General features: G+C 29.4%; 2 protein-coding genes across 2 annotated transcripts in view; both read right to left on the minus strand.

The window, feature by feature from the left end:
• Positions 1-159: 159 nt before the first annotated feature.
• On the minus strand, positions 160-2,661 carry LOC119607918 (SET domain-containing protein SmydA-8). The gene is made up of 5 exons (XM_037962062.1): positions 2,343-2,661; positions 1,206-2,072; positions 848-1,109; positions 600-784; positions 160-474 (listed from the first exon to the last, which is right to left on the minus strand). Exons 1-5 carry the CDS (start codon positions 2,484-2,486, stop codon positions 331-333), a joined length of 1,602 nt encoding a protein of 533 aa, XP_037817990.1. The 5' UTR covers positions 2,487-2,661; the 3' UTR covers positions 160-330.
• Positions 2,662-9,181: 6,520 nt separating this feature from the next.
• LOC119607911 (protein naked cuticle) overlaps positions 9,182-27,990 on the minus strand; it is a 44,600-nt gene continuing 25,791 nt past the window's right edge. The window contains exons 2-5 of the mRNA XM_037962052.1: positions 15,635-16,248; positions 12,660-13,418; positions 11,666-12,027; positions 9,182-11,119 (exon numbers count right to left, since the gene is read on the minus strand). Of these exons, the coding sequence (XP_037817980.1) occupies positions 9,343-11,119; positions 11,666-12,027; positions 12,660-13,418; positions 15,635-16,248 (3,512 nt within the window). The 3' untranslated portion in view covers positions 9,182-9,342. The remainder of the gene's footprint in view (positions 11,120-11,665; positions 12,028-12,659; positions 13,419-15,634; positions 16,249-27,990) is intronic.

Here is a 27,990-nt window from a genome sequence, read left to right on the forward strand (position 1 = left end):
TCTTTAAACACAACAATATTGCCATTCATTGACATCTCATTAACACACACTTTACAACAAAAATACCGTCATTTTGTTTATTTACATTTGCATCTAGTTGTTTATATTTATTTAAAACGAGTTTATTTTAACAATTTTAATAACAAAAGTATTAAATAAGTTTATTTTAACCAATTTTATTAATTTATTAATAACTATTTGTTAATTTTAACAAAATCCACTACTTTTAATTATAAATACCAATATTTCCTAATACATTTTTAAAAAGTTGCTGAAAAATTAAGCAAAAAACAAAAATAACCAACAAAATGTATAACAGTCTTTTAATAATTAAGTTCCTCCATTGGATTCCTCCATTTCCAGTTCCCTAGCCAATAGTTGAGTGCGTTCATTTAAGGTTTGTTTCATATCGGGCTCCAGTTTCATAATGTCAATAGCTTCCTTTAGCAATTGCATAGATTCCAAGAATTTTTCCTAAAAAATAATAACACACAAACAAAGTTAAAATAAAAATGTATAAACTGCTATAAAAATAATTAATAAAACATTTCTTCTTATAGATATTAATGGAATTTTAAAGATTTGTTCGTTGTTCTTACCTGTGTAGCCGCTTGTGTTAGCAAACCATTTAAGAACTCCCGTTTAGTTTGCACAAACATGGCCTCTTGTAAATCCAGCAATAGATTACCTCTAAATATACTCCAGCCACCATCTAGAACTTCTGCAACTTCCAAAAGTTCTTGACAGAGATCAATTTTGCGCTTAATAGCAGCATCATTCATTTCTGTAAGTTTTTTGTATAAAAGATTTTAGTTTATTTTAATGAAATCCTTTTTCTAATATTTACCCGGTAAAGTAAATCCTGGTGCATTGCCATACAACTGGGTCAAAGCATATTTCACCTGCAAAACATGTGTGTTCTTTTCATGCAATATATCACGGTACCTGTGCAGAAAATCTTCAAATGCTTTGACCGAAGTTTTATCTAAAGCTTCAATCTCTTTTAACATGGCCATATTACCCAAATTGATTTGTTTAGCCGGCAACTGATGAGGGCATAATTGACAGCGCCAAACGGCCGAATTATCCATGGGATTTGTGGAAATTATCTGAATAAAGGAGAAACAACAAAAGCGAATAAAGTTTTCTGTTGGAAAATTAAGTCTTTGTGGAAGTGTGTAACTTTTCCTTTATTAATTACTCACCTTTCCCACTTTACATTTATGACACAGTACTGCGCCCACAAACAGATTCAGCTCCGTGGGATCTTGACATCTTTTACAAGTACAATCGAAACATTTCGCCTGAGCCAAATGTTCTCTTCTCATCAAAGTACTTTTCAAGGGTTGAGTGTAGGAAGTACAAATGATATCACCCTTAGCTATGGGCTTCTTAGCTATAAATATTATATTCATCTGTTCATCGAAAGTGTGGCGAGTATTGGAGACACAATCATGTGAAAGCATAGCCGCCAAGGGATAAATGGCACGTACTCTACGATTTTCCATGGTCTGACGTACTTCAAAGCTATTTGTATCTAAACGAGCAGCCACACGTAATATCTCTTCCTCACTCCAATCCGTCATACCCAATATAGTTTTGATAAAGGTCAATAAATTGGCTCTTAAAACCTTGTATAGGGGCGTATCTAGACGTTCTTGCAAATGATCTTCTAAAGCGGCAAACTGTTCATATAAAGCAGGATTTTTTTGCTTTAAAAGCATGCAGCGCAAGGGCAAGATGACACAATAGGCGGATTCTTTTTTGCCATTTTGGGCATGAGCGGGTTTATAATCAATTTTAGCTGAAAACTTGCGTGAGGCCATTAAGGCACATTCATCTTTGTGATGAACAGATTTCTCACAATCCGGACCACATAAAGGCCAAGCACAGCCTTTACACTTGTAGTAATTGCCCACAGGCGGGGTAAGTTTACGATGACAACCCAAACACAAGGGGGCACTAGCAACCTTGGGACCATAGATGAGGGGAGGCTCACGCAAAATTACTTCACCCAATTTAATGTCACGTGTGGCGCGTATATGACGCCCCAACACATCATTTTTAGTAATCTGTCAATCAGTTAAGTAATTAGTTTTGAAAACACACAAAAATTTTAAACATTTCTACAGTTGGCAAAATAAGTGAACACACTAATTTGTTTAATATAGAAACTAATTAAAAAAAAGCTAGTCAGGCAAATAATTAACACAAGGCGCCAAAAATTTTATTATATTTAACAATACATTAATGAATTTGAAAACTGTCTCTTTCCTTTTAACAAATAGTTTAAACACTTATGTCTGCAACTGTTTTAATTTAAATGTTTTGAACATATTCACCTCATAACATTTACACTCGGCCTTGTGACCTTTTTTCCAATGAATTTTCTGATGCTCTTTACCGCAGTAATACACCTGTTTGCAGGCCATGCATTTTAATGATGCCGGCACACCACACACAGCACATTTCGAGGAATTCGTCATTGTATTCTATTATTTCCCAAGTGTGTTTATATATTTTATTATAATTTATTTATTAATGCTATTGTTTTATTCACTTAATAATTTATTATTTTTAATTTTGTTTGCGTAATCGAAATTTTGCGATCAGAACGACCAACCACTGTGAACCGTAAGACAAATGAAATGAGTTTCATTCGACAAAGAAAACAAAGAAAATTTTTTTGTTTCTTCTCTCCCAATGCCACCACCACCATCCAAGTCCCCTATAGTTTTATATTAGTTTGAAAAAGAAAAACTGCATCATATAATGAAAAGTGGCCAACATCAACAACCAAGAAATAATAATGAAAACAAAAAAAATCACGTTCAGACATGCTCGTCAATAGAAACAAATAATGTAAAAAAAGAAACAATAAAAGAGAGGCGATTAAATACAAATTCATCCATTTGTCTGACAAATGCGTCTTTTATATTCGGCGGGCAGAACGAAATGATGACGACAAACTTATGTATTTGAAAGCAGTGAAACGGCAGCAGCAGCACCAGAGACTCATAAAAGAATGAAAACTATTTTGGGAAGACTGTAAGATTTGGCTAAAGGGGTATTTCTGTTCTAGTTCAGTTTGAGTTTAGTTCTAGTTCAGTTCTGATTCTGTCCTAGTTCAGTTCTCGCTCAGTTCTAGTTCAGTTCTAGTTCAGTTCCAGTTCAGTTCTAGTTCAGTTCTAGTTCAGTTCTAGTTCAGTTCTAGTTCAGTTCAGTTCTAGTTCAGTTCTAGTTCAGTTCTAGTTCAGTTCTAGTTCAGTTCTAGTTCAGTTCAGTTCTAGTTCAGTTCTAGTTCAGTTCTAGTTCACTTCTAGTTCAGTTCTAGTTCAGTTCTAGTTCAGTTCTAGTTCAGTTCTAGTTCAGTTCTAGTTCAGTTCTAGTTCAGTTCTAGTTCAGTTCTAGTTCAGTTCTAGTTCAGTTCTAGTTCAGTTCTAGTTCAGTTCTAGTTTAGTTCTAGTTCAGTTCTAGTTCAGTTCTAGATCAGTTCTAGTTCAGTTTTAGTTCAGTTTTAGTTCAGTTCTAGTTCAGTTCTAGTTCAGTTCTAGTTCAGTTCTAGTTCAATTCTAGTTCAGTTCTACTTCAGTTCTAGTTCAAATCTAGTTCAGTTCTAGTTCAGTTCTAGTTCAGTTCTAGTTCAATTCTAGTTCAATTCTAGTTCAGTTCTAGTTCAGTTCTAGTTCAGTTCTAGTTCAGTTCTAGTTCAGTTCTAGTTCAGTTCTAGTTCAGTTCTAGTTCAGTTCTAGTTCAGTTCTAGTTCAGTTCTAGTTCAGTTCTAGTTCAGTTCTAGTTCAGTTCTAGTTCAGTTCTAGTTCAGTTCTAGTTCAGTTCTAGTTCAGTTCTAGTTCAGTTCTAGTTCAGTTCTAGTTCAGTTCTAGTTCAGTTCTAGTTCAGTTCTAGTTCAGTTCTAGTTCACTTCTAGTTCAGTTCTAGTTTAGTTCTAGTTTAGTTCTAGTTCAATTCTAGTTCAGTTCTAGTTCAGTTCTAGTTCAGTTCTAGTTCAGCTCTAGTTCAGTTCTAGTTCAGTTCTAGTTCAGTTCTAGTTCAGTTCTAGTTCAGTTCTAGTTCAGTTCTAGTTCAGTTCTAGTTCAGTTCTAGTTCTGTTCTAGTTCAGTTCTAGTTCAGTTCTAGTTCAGTTCAGTTCTAGTTCGGTTCTAGTTCAGTTCTAGTTCAGTTCTAGTTCAGTTCTAGTTCAGTTCTAGTTCAGTTCTAGTTCAGTTCTAGTTCAGTTCTAGTTCAGTTCTAGTTCAGTTCTAGTTCAGTTCTAGTTCAGTTCTAGTTCAGTTCTAGTTCAGTTCTAGTTCAATTTTAGTTCAGTTCTAGTTCAGTTCTAGTTCAGTTCTAGTTCAGTCCTAGTTCAGTTCTAGTTCAGTTTTAGTTCAGTTCTAGTTCAGTTCTAATTCAGTTCTAGTTCAGTTCTAGTTCAGTTCTAGTTCAATTCTAGTTCAATTCTAGTTCAGTTCTAGTTCAGTTTTAGTTCAGTTCTAGTTCAGTTCTAGTTCAGTTCTAGTTCAGTTCTAGATCAGTTCTAGTTCAGTTCTAGTTCAGTTCTAGTTCAGTTCTAGTTCAGTTCTAGTTCAGTTCTAGTTCAGTTCTAGTTTAGTTCAGTTCTAGTTCAGTTCTAGTTCAGTTCTAGATCAGTTCTAGTTCAGTTCTAGTTCGGTTTGAGTTCATTTCTAGTTCGGTTTGAGTTCAGTTCTAGTTCAGTTTTCTATGAAAAACTTTGACTTCTCTGTGAAGACTGCAAAGTTCTTTAAGGAAACTGCAAGAGTTTGAATACCGTATGAATTCTTTTATATCTCTGGTATTCCTAAAGGACTGTCTAGCGTGTCCGCGTTATTATTTTTTTGTCATTCTCTTGCTGTTTAATTGTTTTGGACATGTGTTCACATATTTCAATTTTTATCGCGTTCTCTTCGCGTTAATACAAATGAAATTCTCCTGCTCATGATCATCTTAATGATGTTCATAATCATCAAGATCATTACAGTGTTCTTTAAGTACTTTAGTATAGATACATAAAGTTTTAGTTTTAGATTTTGTATTTTTCTTTTAAAAATAGATGACAAAACGTTTTCTATCACAAGAATATTTTATGCTAGAGAGATTATTGGTTTTTCTTTGTGTGTGTTTTTTTTAGAGCAAGTGAATGGAGGAAAACGTTATAGAACAGACAAAAAAAAAACAAATGTTTAGATACGAAATATTTAGTTTTGAACGAAAATTTGGGGGAAAACTATAACGTCAGAGGGGATATGTTTATATTTACTTTTCTAAAAGTTAAGAAGAATTCTTCAGCATTTAGTATTGGTCCTTCGAACCAGCAAATTATTTGTTTATTTACCTTTTGGGTTACACAATATATATTAAGGTGTTTCAAGATCTTTTTTACTTTGGTCCTTTTTATGTTATGTTTTTACCTTTTTTCTTTTAGTGTTACAAAAAAACTCTTGATTTTTTTATATTATTTAAGGTTTCTTGTTATAGAATTTTTATTTTTTATTTAATATTTGTAGTTTGTATATTAATTAATTATAAGTTAATTGTATTATTATAAACAAGTTGTTTTTTTTATTAGTTTATTTACTTAATTTAAAAAAATTGGAGGAAATCAGTCTTTTTTTATGAAAGAAAATTTAAAGAAAGTATAAACTTATGGGGTTGTTGGTTGGTATTATCTTTTAAGTTTTTTTTTATATAGAAAAAAGTTAGTATGTATTATAATATTATTATTAAATTAATTACAAAAAAATTAGTAGAGAAACTATTAATACAAAATAAGTAATATTAAAGATTGTCTACTATCTAATAATTAATTAAAAATTGTTAATTTTGTTTGATATTATTATGAATATTGTTTTTGTTACTAATTTGTAAGTTTAATAGCATGATTACAAGGAATTGTTTATTTTGAATTTGAAGCGTCGTTTCATATATAGTCTGATTATTGTTTATTATTAAGAGAACTTTTTAAACCTTTAAGTTTTACATGAAATTCTTTAGAAAAAACTTTTCTTTTAACTGTCTTATTTTGTAAATTTAAGTTCTCTTTTGTTGTAGCAAAAACTTTTTTTTTACGATTTTATTAAATTTGTAATAAATTTTTTTTAAAGCAAAATTTCTAAATTACAAACTTACAATTTTACAACTACTAATACTTAAAACAAAAAAAAAAAAAAAAAACATTCACCACAAGAAACACACTTCTAATATATGTACATACATTCAGACATACAGCTCTATATAATACATACATACAACATATAAATATTTTTAAACTTAAAAAACTTTTTTTTTATCTAGACAACAATTTATATTCTTTTTTTTCTCAATTAAACTTTAAACTTGAAGCACTTTTGTTGGTATTTATTTAAATTTTTTTCCAAAAAACGAAATTTGCTTAAATAAACAGAAAGTATTTATATTATTATTAATGTATTTTTAAGTATAAAAAGGAATACATTTTACATTTTAAAGATATTTGTTTTCTGAAGCCTTTTTCTTTTACTAGTTACTTTGTTTAATTGTATTTGTATTTTAATATTTGTATCATTATGTATTTTGTTATATATATATTTGTTTGTTTGTTCAAGGTGGTAAATAGGTTTGTTATCTCTAAGTGTGTGAGGGGGCTTTGAAATCAATCTAACTTTATAAAAAATTCATTAAAAATTCTGGATATGGAAGTTTAAGACTTCGTTTAAGTTAGAATATAAATAAATTGAGGGGTTATTAACTATTTTCCGTAATTTTTGTATATATTTTTGCAAAATTTAAAATTTTTTTCAAAACCTAACCTCAAAAATTTATTTTAAAATTTTCTTTTAAATGACTCAGTTATTGTACAAAATCTTTTCCGTTATAAAACAAGCTCTTAGTTGTTTATAATGTTATACACTTTAATTGTAAATTCTATGTTTTTTCTTAAACTTCTTTAAAATTTTCCATACATAACCTTAAAAATTCTCTTTAATCGCAAATTTTTTCCTTGAAAACTGTTTAAATATTGCAAAAATATATTGTTTAAATTGCCAAATATATAAATTTATTGGTTATTCACTATTTTCTAGGGATTTTTTTACAAAAATTTAAAATTTTTTCAAAACCTAACCTCAAAAATTTCAAATCAAAGTTTTTCTTTATTAAAATCAATTTTCCACAAAATATTTTCAATTACTCAACTATAGCCTAGTTGTTTATAACATTATAAACTTTAATAGTAAATTATATTAGTTTTTTCTTAAATTTCTTTAAAATTTTTCAAATATAACCTTAAAAATTTAAAAAAATCTCTTTAATTACAAAATTTTCCCGGAAAACTGTTTAAATATTGCATAAAAATAACGTTTAAGTAGCAAAATATATAAATTTATGGGTTATTAACTATTTTTTGGGGATTTTTTTATAAAATGTTGCAAAATTTTTAAATTTTTTCAAAACCTAACCTCAAAATTTTCAATTTGAATTTTCTGTTTAAAAACACAATTTGTCTACAAAATCTTTTCAATTATTCAACTAAAGCTTAGTGATTTATAATTTTATAAACTTTAATTATAAATTCTATAAGGGTTTCCTCAAATTTCTTTAAAATTTTTCAAACATAACCTTAAAAATTTAAAAAAAAAATCTCTTTTATTGAAAATTTTCCCCTGAAAACTGTTTAAATATTGAAATTTACACTAGTTCATAATTTTATCCACTTAAATTAAAAATTCTTAAAGATTTTTTGTAATTTAAAAAAAAAATTCAAACATAACCTCAAAATTTATAAAACAAATTTTCTCTTTAATTACTTGAAATTTCTTACAAATCTGTTTAAATTTATAAAAAATTAACTCGTGGTTTATGATTTTGTTACATTAAGGTAAGATTCTTTAAGATTTTTCTTAATTTTTTTAAAAATTTTCCAATTTTAATTTTTCACCAACATAACCTCAAAAAAGTTTAATTTAAGATTTCTTTTCTTTTACTGAGATTTTTTAGGAAAACTTTTTTTACTATTAAACTGTAAATGTAAAGTTATTTGTATAGTTGAATACTTATAAAATCTTGAGAAAGTTTATTATGGAAAATATTCAAATTTTCAAAACATAACCTAAAAACAAATTGTGTAATTGAACAAAAACTACTTTAAAAGTGTAACTAACTGGTTAAGTTGTGGCTGTTTTGAAAACATTTCTCAAGTGTTTTTCAATTAATAAATTTTTTACTTTAAAATACCCAAAAAAAACTCTTTTATGGTAAAAATTTATTAAAATATTGAACATTTTTAAAAGTTTTGAAAGTTTTTTATGTTGAAATGTAAAATCTTTAAGGAACTGTTATAGAAAATTTAAATTTTTAATTGCTAAGAAAAGTTTTTAAAAATTTTAAATATTTTTAAGTTCTTGAGGAGTATTTTTTATTAAAATGTTCAACATAACCTTAAAAAATATTGTAATTGTAATAAACCACTTGAAATTTTGTTATGTTTTTGGTTTTTAATAAAATTTTTCAAGTGTTTTTGTTTCAAGAAACTTTTTACTTTAAAAAAAACTTGAGATTTGTTAATAATTTAGTAAAAACTTGAAGATTTTGAAAATTTTTTAAAGTTTTAATATAAGATTTCTTAAAAGCAGAAGTATTTAATGAACTGGTTAAGCAATTTAGAGCTCTTGAAAAAGATTTACAATTAGAAAAGTTTTAAAGTGAAAGAAATGAAAAGATTTTCAAAAAGTTTTGAAATTTTTCGAAAGTTGTGTCTTTAATACAAAAGTTTTTAAGGAATTGTTTAAGAAATTTGAAATATTTAATAGATATAATTGATTTTGAATAAATTTTTGAAATATTTAATGGTTACAATTGATTTTTTATGATTTTGAATAAAATTTTGAATGAAATATGTTCTTAATAGAGAAATTTTTAAAAAAAGTTTTCAATTTGTAAAGAAAACATTAATTTCCCTTAACACCAAATTTATCTGTCATTGTGAAGTCAATTTTTTCGATAACATTTCAATTTTAAAAAATGATTTGTTAGAAACAAATTTTGTTTAGCTATAAATCATAAAATTTCAATAGCAAATACTCTTAAAACCAAACAATTTATGTGTAAAAAGAAAACTCTAACGACTGCCCATAATACAAACTAACCTCAATTGTTTCCCCTCTACCGCATAACCTCACTTTTTAGTTAATTTTTGGCAGCCCCACACACACACACAAATATAATTAATGTACATTTAAAAATTATTTACTTATAAAAAAAAAAATAAAGAAATAAACTTTGTATAAAAAATTGAGTTTAGTTTTCGAGTACATTATTCATATTTCTTTTTACTTCCCTTTCCATCTTCTTTCATTCTTCTTTCTCTTCGAAATGATGATAATGATGATGTATATGCTCATGAACATAACGATGTATTAAAGAAGAGGAAGTGTTGCTAGTATTAGCACCATTTGTATTGGCCAAAGTGGCGCCAGTCGGATTGCTATCATTGCTGGCCGCACTATTACGGCCACTTTCGGTAACTGCACCATCCACTGGCACTTCATCGGCATCTTCTTCTAGATCATCGTCTAGATCCTCCTCTAAATCTTCTTCTATTTCTAAATTATCTTCCAAATGTAAATGGTGCAACTCATCCTCTACTCTAAGTAAAGTATCGGCATTTAAGGGACGATTTCCCAGGTTAGCAGATTGTGTTAATACCTGCTGCTGCTCTTCCTCATCTTCATCATCCACATCATCTAACTCCACCAAAGTTCCCTCAGCTACATGTCTTTTGCGGTTATTATCTTCCAATAACTTATCCTTATTATGTACAGGAGATTCATTATGGGAGTGTGTATCCTCCTCACTGCTATGACCCAATAGATTTTCACATTCCACAGCATCCACTTCCAAAGGCAGTATAGTAGTATAATCATTTTCCTCTCTTAAACACAGTTTATTGGCTTTTAGTTTGGAACTCAAAGAGACATTATTAGCTTCTGCTATTAGTTGATTAGGACGTCTTTGTCTTAATACTCGGTGCTTACGCCGTGGATTACTTTCACGACTATTAACTCCATTAGCCGCAACTAAATTAGTTTGTTGTAATTTTTCACTCAATTTGGCATATAATAATTGATCATAGTTTTTAACTTGATCGCGACGCCATTTGTCCAATTGTTCTAAAGCTGGTTTCTCCATAGTGGGACTTACCAAATGCAAAGCGGATAAATTGTGTTTGGAGGATGAGGGCAAACGTTGGTAGCCATGATATTGAGGAGAATTTTGGGTGGTTTGTGAGTGGGTTTGTAATTGTTGCTGTTGCTGCTGCTGGTGATGATGATGTTGATTTTGGGCATACGAACCGCTGCGTAAAATTTTACTAGTTTTAATTTGGTTAGCGGTAACTGCCAAACTTAAGTGTTTCGAAGCATTGGGAGAGTTAGTAGACATTATAGGTTGAACAGTGGCAATTTGCTGGCCACTGCTAAGGGCAGAGGCCAAATTTGAGGGACTGGTGATTTGAGCTGCCAGAGAAGAATGAGCAGGTGGCGAATGACTTAAACCACCACCACAAATGGTGGCATGCAGGAAAGAATCATAACCACAGAGATTCATTTTACCATGATGTCCGGCCGCTGCACCACTACCATTACCCCCCAGTAGAGCATTGTGGGCCGCTATAACAGCCGGATTAATGGCCATTTGTTGATGATAGATGGGAATGTGTGGCTGAAGATGTTGATGATAGCTAGAGTTGCTGCTACTTATGTTGAGTGTTTCTGTAGGCAGACTTGTATCGTGTGGCTGATGCTGATTGTTGTTGCTGTTGCTGATGGTATTGACACAACTGCTGGAGCGTTGTTGGCCGTTGTTGCTGCTGCTGGGATAGTGATTGTGTTGCGGTGAGTGTGTTGTATGAGCATTGTTGTGATTGGCAATTAATGTAGGAATTTTCGATACTGTATTTGAGCGTTGACGCTGCGAACTTGTAGGTGTTGTTGCTTGTGAATGTTTGTTGTGGTGGCTGTTGTTGTGCTGGTTGTGGTGTAGATGCTGTTGATGATGTTGTTGTAGTGTTTGTGGTGTTTGTTGCGTTGGCTGTGAATGTCGGATGGGACTCACATTTGCTTGGGGTTTTCTATAAACAGGAAACAGAAAATCAGTTATTAGTGGTGTACAAAAGGTAGTGGGTACATTTTTTCTTTAAGGATTTCTCCAAGGACAAATTTGTAAAATTTTTAATAATTTTACTTAAAGTTTGTAAAAGATTTAACGAATATTTAATTTTTTTTTTGGAAATTTTCTCGAAAATGTTTTGTTATTTTGGATAAGAATGGGAATAACAAACTATTTTTATTAATTTTATTATATATTTGTATTTATTTATTTTTTAAGTTTATAATATTGAAGGTAACTTCGGATTATAGGGTAATTTTTGCTCTGGTTTTTACATTAATTTAACAATACCATTCAAATCATGCCAATTTTTTCTTCAGGAATTAATTTAAAATCATGCAATGTTGCCAAATTTCACAAAAAAACTAAAGTGTAAACAAAAAACTTTAAAAACTCAAAACAGGCTTTTTAAAAAATTTAATAAAAACTTAACAAAAACATAATTTAACAAAAACATATTTAAAAAAGCTTTTTAAAATTTCATAAGAGATAGTATTTAAACGCTTACCCATTCAGCTGAAAACACAAACGATTCTTTTCCATACTCTCCCTTATAATACTTATAAGATCATTACGATTTAAAGCCGTCTTCCAGCATTCGGCGGAATTACGTTTTTGAGCACTCGATGATGACACTTTACCTCCTCCTCCTCCTCCTGCCTTCAAAGGATTACGCAATTGCACACCATCCACCATATCAGTGGCGCCATTAACAGCACCACCAGCACTATTATTCAATTGCTGTTCAGCATGCCAAAGCAATTGTTGTTGTGTGCTGCTGGGTGGTTGTTTTTGTAAATGACGATTTTTCCAGCAGGTTTCATTACCCACCGATAAACTGCGTTGTCTAGTTTCCATGCAGTCTTGATGCTGTTGTTTTTTTTTTAATGGATCAATGAGGATTGATGGTTGGCATGGATGATTTGTTGTTTTTGTATGATAAGTGTTTAAAATATGAGTCCAGGTTAATAACAAAGTGAAAATGTAGCACAAAGATAGTAGAGGCAAAGAGGCAAGTGTTAAAGAAAATTGGTGCATTATCATCACAAAAACAAATTGTACGAGTACATATAAATAAAGAAAAAAAAAACAAAAAATAAAAATTATATTTACAAAATAATTATAAATAAAATTAAAATATAAATAAAACACATGAACTACATGAAAATTGGCAACATGGCAAACATGTTGTTTACAATAGAAAATTATCTCTAAGGAGAGTTTAACGTCAGCTTTTAGATTTTAGAATAAGAAACTCTGGAAGAAATATTAAATTCACTTTTAAAAAATAAGAAATGCACTTTTCTATGAAAATTACATTTTTCTATGAAAAATGCAATTTTGAATGAAATGTGCAATTTTTTAAAAAAAAGCACTTTTTACAAATAATTTTATTTTTTCCCAAAAATTATAAATCTCCTCAAAGCTGATACACTCCTCCCCCTTAAACTATTCTCTTACTTAAGCTAATAAAATTTTTTTCGTTTTAATCCCACAATTACCTTTTGTTTCCGAGATTTCCTTAACATTTTTATCCTTGTCGAAGCCACATGTTTCATATAAGCCTCATTTGTGGCCGACGAGGTGATCTTGGCATGAGCGGGATGGTATTGTGCGATGGGTGAAATGGCAGCACTGCGACTTTCATCCACTGCCGCTAGACATTCTCTACAGGCCTCGGGTGTGGTGACAGCGGTCGCCGCCTTAAGATTATCATAAATAGTTTCGAGTGGTGAACTAGTTAAATCCGGATTGTTGGGTGTGGCGCAGCAATGATGTTCAGTTGCTTTAGATTTATGTAGTTTGTGTGCTTTGGAGCTGGTTTTAGCAGCCAAAACATGTGATAGATTTGAGGAGTTAATGGCAGTTGTGTCACGTTCTTTGTCACTGTTGCTATCATCATCCTCCTCATCAGATTTGATTAGCTTGCGTGGTCTATAACGATGCAGTCTACGAGCTGCTTGAGAGGCAGACTTTTGATTTGAATCTAATACCACTGCGGCAGAGGAGACAGTTTTCTTATTTTTGCTGGCTTTCGATTTGCCCTCGGGCGAAACAGTGAGACGCACATTTATGGTTTTACTACCACTATGAGGCACTACCACTGATTTGCCAATGGACTCATAAATCGTATAAACAATGCCCACAATATCATCTTTGGTTATTTTACCATGATGACCATCCAAATCATAAAAGGTAAAAGAAAACTGCAGGGGTTGTGATGATTTGCCACCCTCCACCGAAACATCGCAAGTAAATTCCTGTAAAAGAAACAATAAAATCATAAAATTAAATAAAATATATTTGTTCATTAGATTTAAAAGATTTTTCCTTCAATATACGGCATATGTGGACTTAAAAGACCTTCAGATTTTGTTTACCAAATAGTAAACTAAAGCCAGTAATGGTCAATTTAAGTGGAGACCACTTGTGGAGACTACAATTGATGGAAATGGAAAAAATCCAAAATACTTGAAAACTAATCAAAACATTTATTAAATACAATTGTTCGAAATATCCAGCAAAATGCCATTAAAAGATTTTTCCAGCCATGGGGGAGCGGCTTTTAATATAAAAATTGTACTTGATGATGACGTTGATGGTGGTGGCTACATTAATGGTTTTGAAATCCAAAATCAATATTATATACAAACATTTATTCCAAACCCACATAAAGATATCAAAATGTTATAAACAGTTTCAGCCAGGCATGGGAAATTGAAATTTTTAAATAGCACCTTTCTTTTACAAAAATATCAGACTAGAAGACTATAGGCTAGACTACACTGTGGACTATAGACTAGACTATAGATTAGACTATAACTAACTAGACTATAGACTAGACTATAGACTAGACTATAGACTAGACTATAGACTAGACTATAGACTAGACTATAGACTAGACTATAGACTAGACTATAGACTAGACTATAGACTAGACTATAGACTAGACTATAGACTAGACTATAGACTAGACTATAGACTAGACTATAGACTAGACTATAGACTAGACTATAGACTAGACTATAGACTAGACTAGACTAGACTATAGACTATAGACTAGACTATAGACTAGACTATAGACTAGACTATAGACTAGACTATAGACTAGACTATAGACTAGACTATAGACTAGACTATAGACTAGACTATAGACTAGACTATAGACTAGACTATAGACTAGACTATAGACTAGACTATAGACTAGACTATAGACTAGACTATAGACTAGACTATAGACTAGACTATAGACTAGACTATAGACTAGACTATAGACTAGACTATAGACTAGACTATAGACTAGACTATAGACTAGACTATAGACTAGACTATAGACTAGACTATAGACTAGACTATAGACTAGACTATAGACTAGACTATAGACTAGACTATAGACTAGACTATAGACTAGACTATAGACTAGACTATAGACTAGACTATAGACTAGACTATAGACTACACTATAGACTAGACTATAGACTAGACTATAGACTAGACTATAGACTAGACTATAGACTAGACTATAGACTAGACTATAGACTAGACTATAGACTAGACTATAGACTAAATAGCAAAAGGGGTAGCAAAAATTTCGTGAGAGCAGCGCAGCATTATTCGGTGTTAAAAAGAACTGTATAAGTAGTATACTACCAAATTTTCCATGCCTGGTTACAACAACAAAATAACAGTATTTCTTCTTTTTCTCTGAAAGCAATCATTATCAAAAAAAGTATAATATTTGATTTTTATGGCCTGAAGATGTGAAGAAAAATCGAAAATTCACTGCTAATGGCGCTTGTAGGAAAATATACAAAAACATGAAAAAAAACAACCAATTGAATACAACAACAACAATAATCTACACAATTCCAGCTAAGAATCTTTTTTATATATAGCAAAGCAATTAAAATTTCCAAAAAGAAAACAAACTGTTTTGAATGTTTATAAAATTAAATAGAAAGTCGTCGTTTGTTGTCGTCCCCTTGGGTGTAGTAGCAAGTAACAACAAAAACAACGTCAACATCTACATAAAAGTGTGAAATTAAATTTATTATGTAGTTTATAAAATTTTTCTAAGAAAATGTTTGTTTTTTTTTCGAAATTTTTCAAAATGTTTTAGAAATCTTTTTTTAATGAGTTTTAATGATTTGGGTGTGTGTTTTCATGTTCATTTGCCTACGTAAACACATTAAGCTTGTTTTTTTTGATAAAAGTTTAAAATGTCAAATTAATAACGGTTTTGAAGTTTATAACTCAAAATAAAATGTTAAAGGCGGGAACAGTGTTGTCAATTGTTTGAAAACAAAAAATGCAGCAAAAAAAAAAACCATAAAAGATCTGGCTTATTATACCTCTAACCACTCTAAATATTGCACACCTTTAAACATCTGTTTATAATTGACTTGTGGTTGGACACTATAATCTTTTTTCAAGCTAAAAACAGTTAATTTTATTTATTTTCTTAAAAATAATTTACCTCTAAACGTATATGATCCTCTGAACGCTGCTGCTGTGATGGCTGTTGATGATGCGACTGCTGTTGCTGCGTATGATGTGCGTGACGTGTTGAGGAGTGGTTATTGGTTTGAGATTCCAGCTGTTGTCCCTCCATTTCATGTTGAAGCGTCTGTTGTTGTGGCTGTTGGCAATCTGTTTGTGATAACTGTTGTTGTTGTTGACCATGTTTGTTAGTTTGTTTTTGATGTTTTCCGTTATTACTACTACTATTACCAACAACCATATCCTTTGTACCGTTATATGCCAATGACAGCTGTTGTGTTGTAACATGATGATGATGATGTTGTTGTTGCAGCTGATGTTGCTGTTGCAACTTTTGTTGGTGATGTCTTTGATTGTTATTGCTGGCAGATGTTAGGTGACACGCATTTATCCCAGAGGAAGGTGATGTTGTTGTGGTGGCTGGAGCTGTGGCTGCGGTAGTTGCTGCTATTATATTGACAACGGGAGAACGTAATGGTATATTATTTTCACGATCACTTACAAGCAAAAGATCGGGTGGTGCACTGCATGAGGATGAGGCACGCACCTGATGATACATTAATTCTTCGGAATCGGTGGTACATTCTTGAACTGTAAAGAAAGAAATAGAAAGAAATGCTTAATAAAAATTTGCAATATAAGGTATTAATCTTAAAATCGCTACAAAAAACCCATTTTCAATACATTTGGCAACATTACTGTTAATCATAATTTGTATAAAGCAGTGATGCCAAGTATGCTATTCCCAATCAAATGCTAAAATTGCATTAAGCAGTAGAAAATATTGAAATACTCAAGTTCTAAGCGAAGTTATATTTATTATAAGATTTTTACTAAAAACAACAAAAATTTAACCAGCATAATCTATCACCCAATCTAAAAAAAAAACTATTTCCTTTTAAAACCCACTCAAGAAAAAAAGGCGGAAATTACAGTCTTACCAAACCTCCGGAAATAATCAATTTCAAACTCTTATAACTCCTAAGCTTAAAATCCAACTTCCCTAGATAATTGCCTCAAACAGAGTAAAGTAAACGGCGACCTAGATGAGCTTTATTAAAAGAATTTTTATAGAAAAAAAAAAAAAAAAACTATTTGAATTATTTTTTTATAAACAAAAGCCAACTGTTTTTCTTTATTTTTAATATCTAATCTTAAAGACGGTATCTCTTTGTTGTTGCTATTGTTATTTGGCGGTGTTTTGGCTCTTAGGGTTTTATTTTTGGTTTGGCTTTAAAACCAAATGAATTTTTAGCCGGCTGACTGGCTGGCTGGTTGGGTTTGGTTGTGGCTTGATTAATGCCTTTTAACATGCAATTTTGCACAGTCAGCGTTTCTTTTTACGCTATTCAAACAAATTCTTTGTCGTCATCATCAGCGTTGTCGACGCGTTCAGTGTCCATTATTGATATATGTACGTAAGTATGTTTGTAGTATAAAGGAGTAGTACTTGAAAGCTTAAAGTGTATTCATCATGCTATTTGAATTTACTACATACTTACACACGACACGTTTGCCAAAGAGGGTAGAGTGAGAATTTTTGTCATAAAGTTTTAACTTTTAGTTAAAAATATGTTTTTTATTACATAGTTTTTAATAACTTTCATATATTTACTGAAAACCTGAGTATTTTCATAACAATTTAACTATTTTTTAAAAAAGTCATTATTAATTTCTTTAAATTTTATATAAATAAGGAGTTTTCAATTGATATTTTATTATTCTAGTGTTTTTGCTGAGGCTTACATATCAATAAATTGGTATCACTAACAAAATCTCCATGTTTGCAATAACGATGCAAGACGAACAAGGCGAATTGACAAAATCTTTGATATTAAGTCAAATGAGGAATCAATTCAAGTATTTTCTTAACATTTTAATAGTTTATTAGAGAAATTTTTATAATTTTTATCTAAATATCAAGTTTTTAATTGACATTTTCATTTCGTAGCCTTTTTGCGGAGATTTACACAAAAAATGGCATCACTTACAAAAACGATATCTTGCAAAAAGTAAACAATGCGAATTGAGAAACTTGGCATCACTAAAATAACAGTCATATTATGAAGGAGAGCGAATGAATAATAATAACAATAGTGACAAAATGACAGTCAAACTCACAGAGTATAGTCAAGCCGTTTTTTATTAACTTAATAATTTTATTTTAAAAATTTTCTGTTCTACCCTCGTATTTTTATATCTAGTGCTTTGTATACGATATATTTTTTGTCTTGTTAGTTAAATAAAATGCCGAGTCTTTGTGGCGCCGCATAAAAAGTAAAAGTTAAAAGAAAAACAAAAACAACAACACCACCAAATACACAAAATAAAAATATAATGGCCCTGCTTGTTGTAGTTGTTGTTTATTTCTGTGTCCATTCAATTAACAGCTCATTGTATTTTTTTTATAAGTTTTTTTCTTTTATTTAATGTGTTGAATTATTAATATGCAAAATGGAGAAAAAAATATAATTATGAACCTTATTTGTTTTGCTGAAGTAAGTTTGTTTTTGTTTTGATAAAATACTGAGTGGAAAAAAGAACTGTAAGTTCTTACAAAAGGATAAATACAATAAAAGCGTTAGGCGTAAAGCGTTAGTGTGCTAAAGAAAAACAAAAAAATTAAGAAAATTTAAGTTTAAGGCTAGAAAACCCTTGTTAAACATAAAAATAAACAAATTATGTTAAACTATATAAATATTATTAAACCAAAATATTATTTACAAAAAAATTACAAACTTTTTCTGTTAAAAAAAAATGTTTATTTGAAAAACTATTTCCTATTTATTACTTTCAACAACATCTCATCACTTTTATTTCAAACAATCAATCATTTATAGTTGTTTTTCAGTGTGCTACCGATTTCATAAATCTAAAATTGATATATTTTCCCCCATTTATTTTTTAATTAAAAAATCTGTTACATTTTACAAACAACTTTCGTCAGTGTGTTTGTAACATGTAATTTTTTGTAATAATAATTTTTGAAAAAATAAGATTTCAAAATCACTGACAGACAGATGTATTTGATAATGACATAAATGTCAGAAAAAAAATTGAAAAATGTTTTTGTTAACTTTATTTAGTAAAGTAGAGTGAAGAAGAAAATAGAAAATTTCGAAAAAAAAATTATCTAATAAATGTGTAAAAGTAAGATTATAGCAGCAAAGACTTTATTAGTAATAGAAAAATCGAGAACAATGGGTGAGTTAGTAAAGTTACAGAGATTTTACGATACTCTTTGAAGTTCTGAATTCCAACCACGTTCCTTGAAGTTTTATAAACTTCTAATTCAGGACTCGACATTATTTTCTATTTAATTAAGTCTAGTTTAATTAGAATTGGTTCAGCCGTTTAGTGTTCAAAACTCAAACTTTTCTTATGTCCAAAGTGCCCTACTTTGTGGGCACTCCCTTTACATTAATAAACTCCAAATAGAAATCTTTATAATCAGCTACAACTATTCATTGGTTATAGAAAATTTCCTTAAAATTGATTTAGGATTTTTTGCAATTACAGCTTGATATTTACCCTTAAACTTTCTGCTAACTCTAACAATAACAGAATGCCAACTTGGCGCTTTTTCGCCGAATTTAAGTAAAATCTGATATTTTTATTTCTATTACCAACTCCTAATTTGTTAACCATGTGTTTACTATATAGTTTATGGTTAACAAAAACACTCATTTGTTGCGCGCTTAGATTCATTATTATAGACCACCTTCTATTTCTTCATTTTGCCTTTACAGTTTATTACATACAAAGCTTAGCCTAAAGCGCGGTATCTTTTAAAACAAAAAATAATAATAAATGCTTTCAAGTTGTTTTTTCCATTTTTTATTTCTTGCTGATTCTTCTCAACTGAAAAAAAGATACAAAATAGTCTTAAAAAAAAACAACAAAATTGTAAACCTCTAAGTCAAAGCCGCCAACATCAACTACACTGACTCTGACTGTTTGCCTGCCTGGTCTCACTGCTGTGAACATGAGAGCACGGAAAATCATCTAAAAAAAGACTAAACGACCGAGTGACAGTAAAACCGACTTACAAACTAAATGTGGGAACAACCGTCATACTGAAACTCAGTGGTTACAGTGTGACGAGTTTCAGATTTAAAATTATGGAGCGGCATCAGATGACTTCAAAGTATGGCTCACATTTTATATATTATATAGATTCGACTTGAAAAATATAATAATTTGACTTAATTATAACCTCACATTAATTCGTCTTAAAATGTACAATATAGGTATTGGTTTAATTTAATGATAAAATTATAAGTCTTTTTAAAGTTATTTTATTTTCATAACTTTGCTCCACTGTGCCTTGTGTGACTCTTTCAGTCACTTAATATTTTCAATTTTTTTCTGTGTTATTTGGCTTACAATCAAGCCGCGTCTTTTTTTGTTTGCCTTCATACAAAATGCCGTAAAAGCGTGCCTTTTGTGAGTGTAAATACGTACATGCAAACAGATTTACATACAAATATACTAATGTAAGTTCGTGTGTTTTTGTTATTGTGCTGAAAGTAGTGTGTTGTTTACAGGCATGGATAATTCAAAACTTAAGTACTTCTTTCAGTACATAGTCTATAGTATAGTCTATAATCTAGTCTATGGTCTAGTCTATAGTCTAGTCTATAGTCTAATATATAGTCTAGTCTATAGTCTAGTCTATAGTCTAGTCTATAGTCTAGTCTATAGTCTAGTCTATAGACTAGTCTATAGTCTAGTCTATAGCCTAGTCTATAGTCTAGTCTATAGTCTAATCTATAGTCTAGTCTATAGTCTAGTCTATAGTCGATTCTATAGTCTATTCTATAGTCTAGTCTATAGTCTAGTCTAGTCTAGTCTATTCTATAGTCTATTCTATAGTCTATTCTATAGTCTAGTCTATAGTCTAGTCTAGTCTATAGTGTAGTCTAGTCTATAGTGTAGTCTAGTCTATAGTGTAGTCTAGTCTATAGTGTAGTCTAGTCTATAGTGTAGTCTATAGTCTAGTCTATAGTCTAGTCTATAGTCTAGTCTATAGTCTAGTCTATAGTCTAGTCTATAGTCTAGTCTATACTCTAGTCTATAGTCTAGTATAGTCTAGTCTATAGTCTAGTCTATACTCTAGTCTATAGTCTAGTCTATAGTCTAGTCTATAGTCTAGTCTATAGTCTAGTCTATAGTCTAGTCTAGTCTATAGTCTAGTCTATAGTCTAGTCTATAGTCTAGTCTATAGTCTAGTCTATAGTCTAGTCTAGTCTAGTCTATAGTCTAGTCTATAGTCTAGTCTATAGTCTAGTCTATAGTCTAGTCTATAGTCTAGTCTATAGTCTAGTCTATAGTCTAGTCTATAGTCTAGTCTATAGTCTAGTCTATAGTCTAGTCTATAGTCTAGTCTATAGTCTAGTCTATAGTCTAGTCTATAGTCTAGTCTATAGTCTATAGTCTAGTCTATAGTCTAGTCTATAGTCTAGTCTATAGTCTAGTCTATAGTCTAGTCTATAGTCTAGTCTATAGTCTAGTCTATAGTCTAGTCTATAGTCTAGTCTATAGTCTAGTCTATAGTCTAGTCTATAGTCTAGTCTATAGTCTAGTCATAGTCTAGTCTATAGTCTAGTCTATTAGTCTAGTCTATAGTCTAGTCTATAGTCTAGTCTATAGTCTAGTCTATAGTCTAGTCTATAGTCTAGTCTATAGTCTAGTCTATAGTCTAGTCTATAGTCTAGTCTATAGTCTATAGTCTATAGTCTAGTCTATAGTCTAGTCTATAGTCTAGTCTATAGTCTAGTCTATAGTCTAGTCTAGTCTAGTCTAGTCTATAGTCTAGTCTATAGTCTAGTCTATAGTCTAGTCTATAGTCTAGTCTATAGTCTAGTCTATAGTCTAGTCTATAGTCTAGTCTATAGTCTAGTCTATAGTCTAGTCTATAGTCTAGTCTAGTCTATAGTCTAGTCTATAGTCTAGTCTATAGTCTAGTCTATAGTCTAGTCTATAGTCTAGTTTATAGTCTAGTCTACAGTCTAGTCTATAGTCTAGTCTTTAGTCTAGTCTATAGTCTAGTCTATAGTCTAGTCTATAGTCTAGTCTATAGTCTAGTCTATAGTCTAGTCTATAGTCTAGTCTATAGTCTAGTCTATAGTCTAGTCTATAGTCTAGTCTATAGTCTAGTCTATAGCCTAGTCTATAGTCTAGTCTATAGTCTAGTCTATAGTCTAGTCTATAGTCTAGTCTATAGCCTAGTCTACAGTCTAGTCTATAGTATAGTCTATAGCCTAGTCCATAGTCTAGTCTATAGCCTAGTCCATAGTCTAGTCTATAGCCTAGTCCATAGTCTAGTCTATAGTCTAGTCTGTAGTCTAGCCTATAGTCTAGTCTATAGTCTAGTCTATAGTATTGTCTATAGTCTAGTCTATAATAGTCTATAGTTTCTAAAATTTCAATTTGCCATGCCTGGTTGTTTATCTTTTCGTTTCATATTCTTTCATATGTAAGCGTTGTTGTAAACAGAGCCTGTTGTAAACAGATATAGAGAGTATAAGTACTCTTATATGTAAGTGTGTTTGTTGTTTGTGTACGTTTAGTTAAAAGGGGTTTTTTTAAGTTAAAATATATACGAAAAAATCGTGCTTTGGAACTGGTTTCTGTTATATTTTTCTTCATTATTTTCAAAGTAAAGTTTACTAACAAAGGTATTACGAATATTTGTGTTTTGTTGTTTTTTCTTGCTGATTGCGGCATTAGTTAACTTAACTCATCATCACACATAAACAGGGATGCAATTTTTGGTACTTTACTACTAAGACCTTTGTTGACGTAAACAAGTAGCAGTAGGTGGCAGTATCCTTTTTTATTTTATGGTGTGTTTTCCTTAAATGTTTATGTATGAAGTTTATTTTGATTTAATATTAACAGTTAAATATCATAAATTATCTAAGGGACTTATAAGTTTTCTTACAATTTTCATAATTTTAAAATATTTCCAATTTAAAATGAATTTATTTAAATTTATAACTCAATTAGCATTACAAATTTTTACTAAATGCTTTATATATTTATAAAATTATCAAGTTTCTTTAAAAGAAATGTTTTAAAACTTTTGAATTATTTAAGAAATTAACAAGTTTTTAGGTATTAATAGCTTTCATTTACAATTTGTTACAATTGTTATAAATTTTCTAAGAAATTATAACAACTTGCTAATAGAAACTTAAACAAACATTTAAAATTCTTAAAAAAGAAACTAAGTTTAAAAAGTAAATTTAAGATTATTATTGTTGTAATGTAAAGAGTGACTGCTATTCTTTGCTTAAGTGTTTGTTTGTGGAGATTTAGCTCTTTGATTTAAGCCATGTGTTCATAATAGCAAATAGAGTTGCCAGATTATTAATTATAATTAATATTATTTACATATAATAAATATTTAAAAATAAAAACCCGTCAAAATTTGCAGATTTTAAGGGATGTTAATAAAATTTGTATTTTTAACAGATTTTCATATTTAAACAAAAATTATTTAAATCAATTTCTCACAATTAACTAATAAAATTGTAAAAATTCCAAAATTTCATAGATTAATTAATGACAAATTAATGGCAAACAAACTCTATGCCGCTTTTAATAGTTTAATAAAACAATAATAACAAGCTCAACAACAAACCACAAAATAAATAATAAATTTTAAATTAAAAAAAAAAACAAAAAAGTCGTTATAATTGAATACAATATTTTTCTAAAACAAATGATGACGTTAATTATTAAGCGGTTTTTTATTTATTTACTATTTATGGCTGGTTTGAGAACGGAAAAGGGCAGGCGGACTTGGTTAAGGTTTTGCCTAGATTTAAAAGTCATAAAAAATTAAAACAAACAAATCAAAAAATTAACTTGCAGGCGGCATATACAATTTTATGACTGTTATTGGGCAATTATTGATTACAAATTTCGTTTTTTTTTTATTTTATTATTTCTCTGATTATGGTTGCGGTCGGTCTGAAAAGGCGGCAATCAAAATTTAAATTCAAAACTAATAATAGTAAATAATAATAAAAAATAATAAAACATTAAAAAGCCGCTCTAATGCTAAGAAAAATAAAGCTTAATGATGTTATTAACAAGTATACAATTTCAAAATAAATATTAATAGAAAATAATATAGAAAAAAGTTATAGATATAGAAAAAAAGATTAAAACAATAACAAATACATAGAATAATTTAGATAATTTTAATTAAGTAGAAAAAAAAGTTTTAAAAAATTAATTTCCAAAACATTTTCTTTATTTCTTCTAAGAAAAATTTTAAAATATTCTTTGTTTTAATTTCATTTGATGTATAAGAAAAAGTTTATTTTTTCCCAAAAAAAAAAATCAAAGATCTTAATTGTTCTTTGTTTCTTTAAAGAAAAAGAAATCAAAAAAAAAAAAAAAACTTAAAATGTTAATAAATATTTTTTTTTTTTTTTGTGATACCAAGTTTTTGTGGCTGTTTATTGTTGTTGTTGCTGTTTATATTAATGATGACTCAACAATTAAAATTGATATAAAACATTTCAAAGGAATTCCGAAAAAAACGTGTTCTGTCTTATCTTGGCGCCGCTATCGTGTCTAAAGAGCTACAAACACACAAATTTGAAAAAAATATACAATAATTTACATAAAAAACCAGTTCGTCTAGTGCAGAGCACAAATAATAATCGTATACAATAGCAGATAATATAATAAAAAAAAAGCTACAAATCAAAGGTATTTTTAATAAAAAAAAGCATTTTAAATAAACCAACAAACAATTTAAAATGTTAAAAGCAGAAACATTAAATTAATTAACAGTAAGGATACGATTTGAAGGATTGTTTACTATAAAACTAAACACTTGTTTAAAGGCTAAAACTTGGCAGCACTTAATCCTTCAAGTTTCAAGTGTTACCATTCTTAAAACACTGTTTAAAATGTAAACAATTTGACAATACTAAGGATAAGATTAAAGGGTTGTTTACTATTAAGCTAACCACTTGTTTAAATGTAAAAAACTTGGCAGCACTTAATCATTTAAGTTTCAAGTATTGCCCTTTTAAAACAATTTGGCAACAGTAAAGATAAGATTTGAAGGATTGTTTACTATAAAGCTTACCACTTGTTTAATGGTAAAAAACTTGGCAGCACTTAATAAAGTTTCAAGTGTTGCCCACTTGTATAACAGTGAAAACGTAAGAAATTTCTTAAGATTTACTACAACTTTTTAGCTTTTCTTAGGAAAAATCACTATAAGACGAAATTAGTGGCAAATTCAGACAAAAGTGAGCACATTCGATATATTCTTATGAATAAGACATTAGTTTACATAAATATTTTGAGTTATTTGGTGTATACTCTACATATTTTTGTAATTAAAACAGTGGTATTTAAGTCCAGTAATTTGAATACTACTGGTTAAGTTTTAGCAACAATAGCAATATAAATCTTGATTTCCTTGCTAAAATTTATCACTGGGTTACGCTCAATCATCGTCGTCGTAGAACTAGTAGTCAATTAAAATAACTTTGAATGAAGAAATGGAATGCCAGGTATTTGAATGATTTATGCATAAACATGACAAGCTCAATGCCCTACCACAGACGGCGCATTAATTAATAGTTATTAAAAGTACGATGAAAAAACAACACAATAATCAAAATTATTCTTGTTTAAGAGGTGTCTTACTTTAAGATCTTCTTACGTATTCAACCCCTTGTAACTATATTAAATTGAAATCTCTAATCTAATCAATAAGATTGACCTGACCTTCTTTGGGTTTTTCTCTTCTGCTAGTTATAAAATTACTTTTAAATTCACCCACGTTTAAACTGAAGGACCATAATTATTTCGCAATCTACTGCTGCTAAATGGAGTGTGCGTTTGTTTACATTGCCACAAGTAGCAGTAGCTTCAACAAGCAATTATGAAAGTGTTGCAAACAGCAACAAATTGTTGCTTGCTTGATACATTCGTTTATTCCTTAAGTATTTCATAGCTACTGTTTCCGTAAGTACTTTTCAACGAAATAAATGACAAAATAATTAAGCTGGGATTAAAGCAATAATTCTTCAAAAAGCTTTTTGTAAATTATTAAGTGTGACAAATATAATTTAGCAAAAAAAACACCATAACAATAAAAATTAAATTGAAAACACTAAAACACACGCCCAAAGCTACAATTTATTATAATAAAAAAGTAAAAAATCATAAAAAAAACACTTGAAATAACGACGGACAGACAGACTTCAAACACACACAGGAAATTTAAAATATTTTATGTCATGTTCTTCCGAAAAGAGGCAAAATTTTTTTCTTCTACATAATTTTTGACTTTTTAAACTTGTTTTTTTTTCTGGGAACATATTAAATACTTAACAAACACTAGTTAATCCTCTGACATGTTTTTTGTTGCCACAAACAAAATTTTATATTTTATTACATTTTTTCATTTTAAGGAAAAACATATAAAAGTCACATTCATCAAAGGCCCGCGCCATTTTGTTTTATGGGGCAAATAAGGGGCTAGGGGGGGGAGGAGAGAGCATGCAAAGAGATGTCTACATAAACATATTGTATACAGTTATCTAGCAACAACAACAACAACAAAATTTTCTTCTTAAGATAAAAGCTAAACACATAAAAACTGTCAAGTAAACATCAAAGTGGATGTGGTTGACATGTTAAAATATATTTATAAACAAAAAAACCAACAACAAAAACACTCATACATTATTGCTGCACACTTTGCTTATTTTAACTTTTCTTTTTTTTTTTGCTACGTCTCTCAAAAATTTATATTTTTCGCATTCATTACCACATTTTATGACAAGCATCACCAAATATATATTTTTTTAGCTTTGTGGCAAAAGAAATTTAAAATTTATCAAAGATAGATTCTTGTTTTTTTTTATTATTTTAAGGGTGTTTATCATAAACTACAAAGAAAAGAAGGTGGTTTTTAATATTAAAGAAATTTTACAAAGAAACCCATCTAAATGAATTCTTTTTTATAATTTTTCAGAATTATTTACAGGTTTGCTAAATGAATAATATTAATAAACTTGCTTTAAGGCAGGAGTTTAGGATAAAACGTTACAACAGAGTAATGCAAGATAAGTATGGCAATACTAGTGTTTTGTTATTTAAGAGATGCCAACTTATTTTTAAGTGAAAACAGTGATGCCACTAGTTACACTTATATAAAACAGTGATGATTATATGTCTGTATCTTATTAAAGCAAGAGTTACGCCAAAATGCTATTAAAATAACCCAAATTTAGACTTTTCTTTAAAATATGAACATTTTGGGAATTTTTTTTTATTAAAAAAGAAAATGTTTATAAGTTTTTATAAAAATTTTGACAAATTTCATGTTAAAAGAAACATTTATGAAAACATTTTGGGAAATTTTTAAAAATTTTTTATAAAAGGGAAGATTTAAGAAAATGTAAAGGGAAGTTTTTATTTAGCAAATCTTGTATAAAAAGGAATTTTGTATCTTCTCCTTTTGTATAAAAGGAGAATTTTAAGAAAATGTACTATAAAAGGGATATTTTTAGAAAATTTGGTATAAAAGGGAAATTTTTAGAAAATGTTGTATAAAAGGGAAATTTTTAAAAAACTTTATACAAAAAGGGGCATTTTTAAAAAATTTTGTTAAAAGGGAAATTTTTCGAAAATCTTGTATATAAGGAAAATTTTTAGAAAATGTTGTATAAAAAGCGCATTTTTTTAAAATTTCCTATAAAAAGGGAATTTTTTTAAAATTTCCTATAAAAAGGGAATTTTTCCAAAATTTCCTATAAAAAAGGAATTTTTCGAAAATGTCCTATAAAAAGGGAATTTTTTCGAAAATGTCCTATAAAAAGGGAATTTTTCGAAAATGTCCTATAAAAAGGGAATTTTTCGAAAATTTCCTATAAAAAGGGAATTTTTCGAAAATGTCCTATAAAAAGGGAATTTTTCGAAAATTTCCTATAAAAAGGGAATTTTTCGAAAATGTCCTATAAAAAGGGAATTTTTCGAAAATGTCCTATAAAAAAGGAATTTTTCGAAAATGTCCTATAAAAAGGGAATTTTTTCGAAAATGTCCTATAAAAAGGGAATTTTTCGAAAATGTCCTATAAAAAGGGAATTTTTCGAAAATGTCCTATAAAAAGGGAATTTTTCGAAAATGTCCTATAAAAAGGAAATTTTTCGAAAATTTCCTACAATTTTAAGAAAATTTCCTTAAAAATGGAAATTTTTCAAAAATTTCCCTTCAAAAATACATTTTTGGAAAATTTCCCATAAAGCAAATTTTTAGAAAATTTTTCAGTGAAAAGGAAATTTTTA

This window comes from Lucilia sericata, unplaced genomic scaffold, assembly GCF_015586225.1.
Source record: "Lucilia sericata isolate MDLA Ls3-8-SP2 unplaced genomic scaffold, ASM1558622v1 Contig000760F_arrow, whole genome shotgun sequence".
NCBI classification, from domain to species: Eukaryota; Metazoa; Arthropoda; class Insecta; order Diptera; family Calliphoridae; genus Lucilia; species Lucilia sericata.

Bases quoted from the DNA above. Each gene is read 5' to 3' on its own strand.
- LOC119607918 (XM_037962062.1), bottom strand. From the start codon at position 2,486: ATGACGAATTCCTCGAAATGTGCTGTGTGTGGTGTGCCGGCATCATTA. The intron at 2,073-2,342 runs GTGAATATGTTC...ACTGATTGACAG, and splicing joins CCGAGTGTAAATGTTATGAG to ATTACTAAAAATGATGTGTT. The intron at 1,110-1,205 runs GTGAGTAATTAA...TCCTTTATTCAG, and splicing joins ATAAATGTAAAGTGGGAAAG to ATAATTTCCACAAATCCCAT.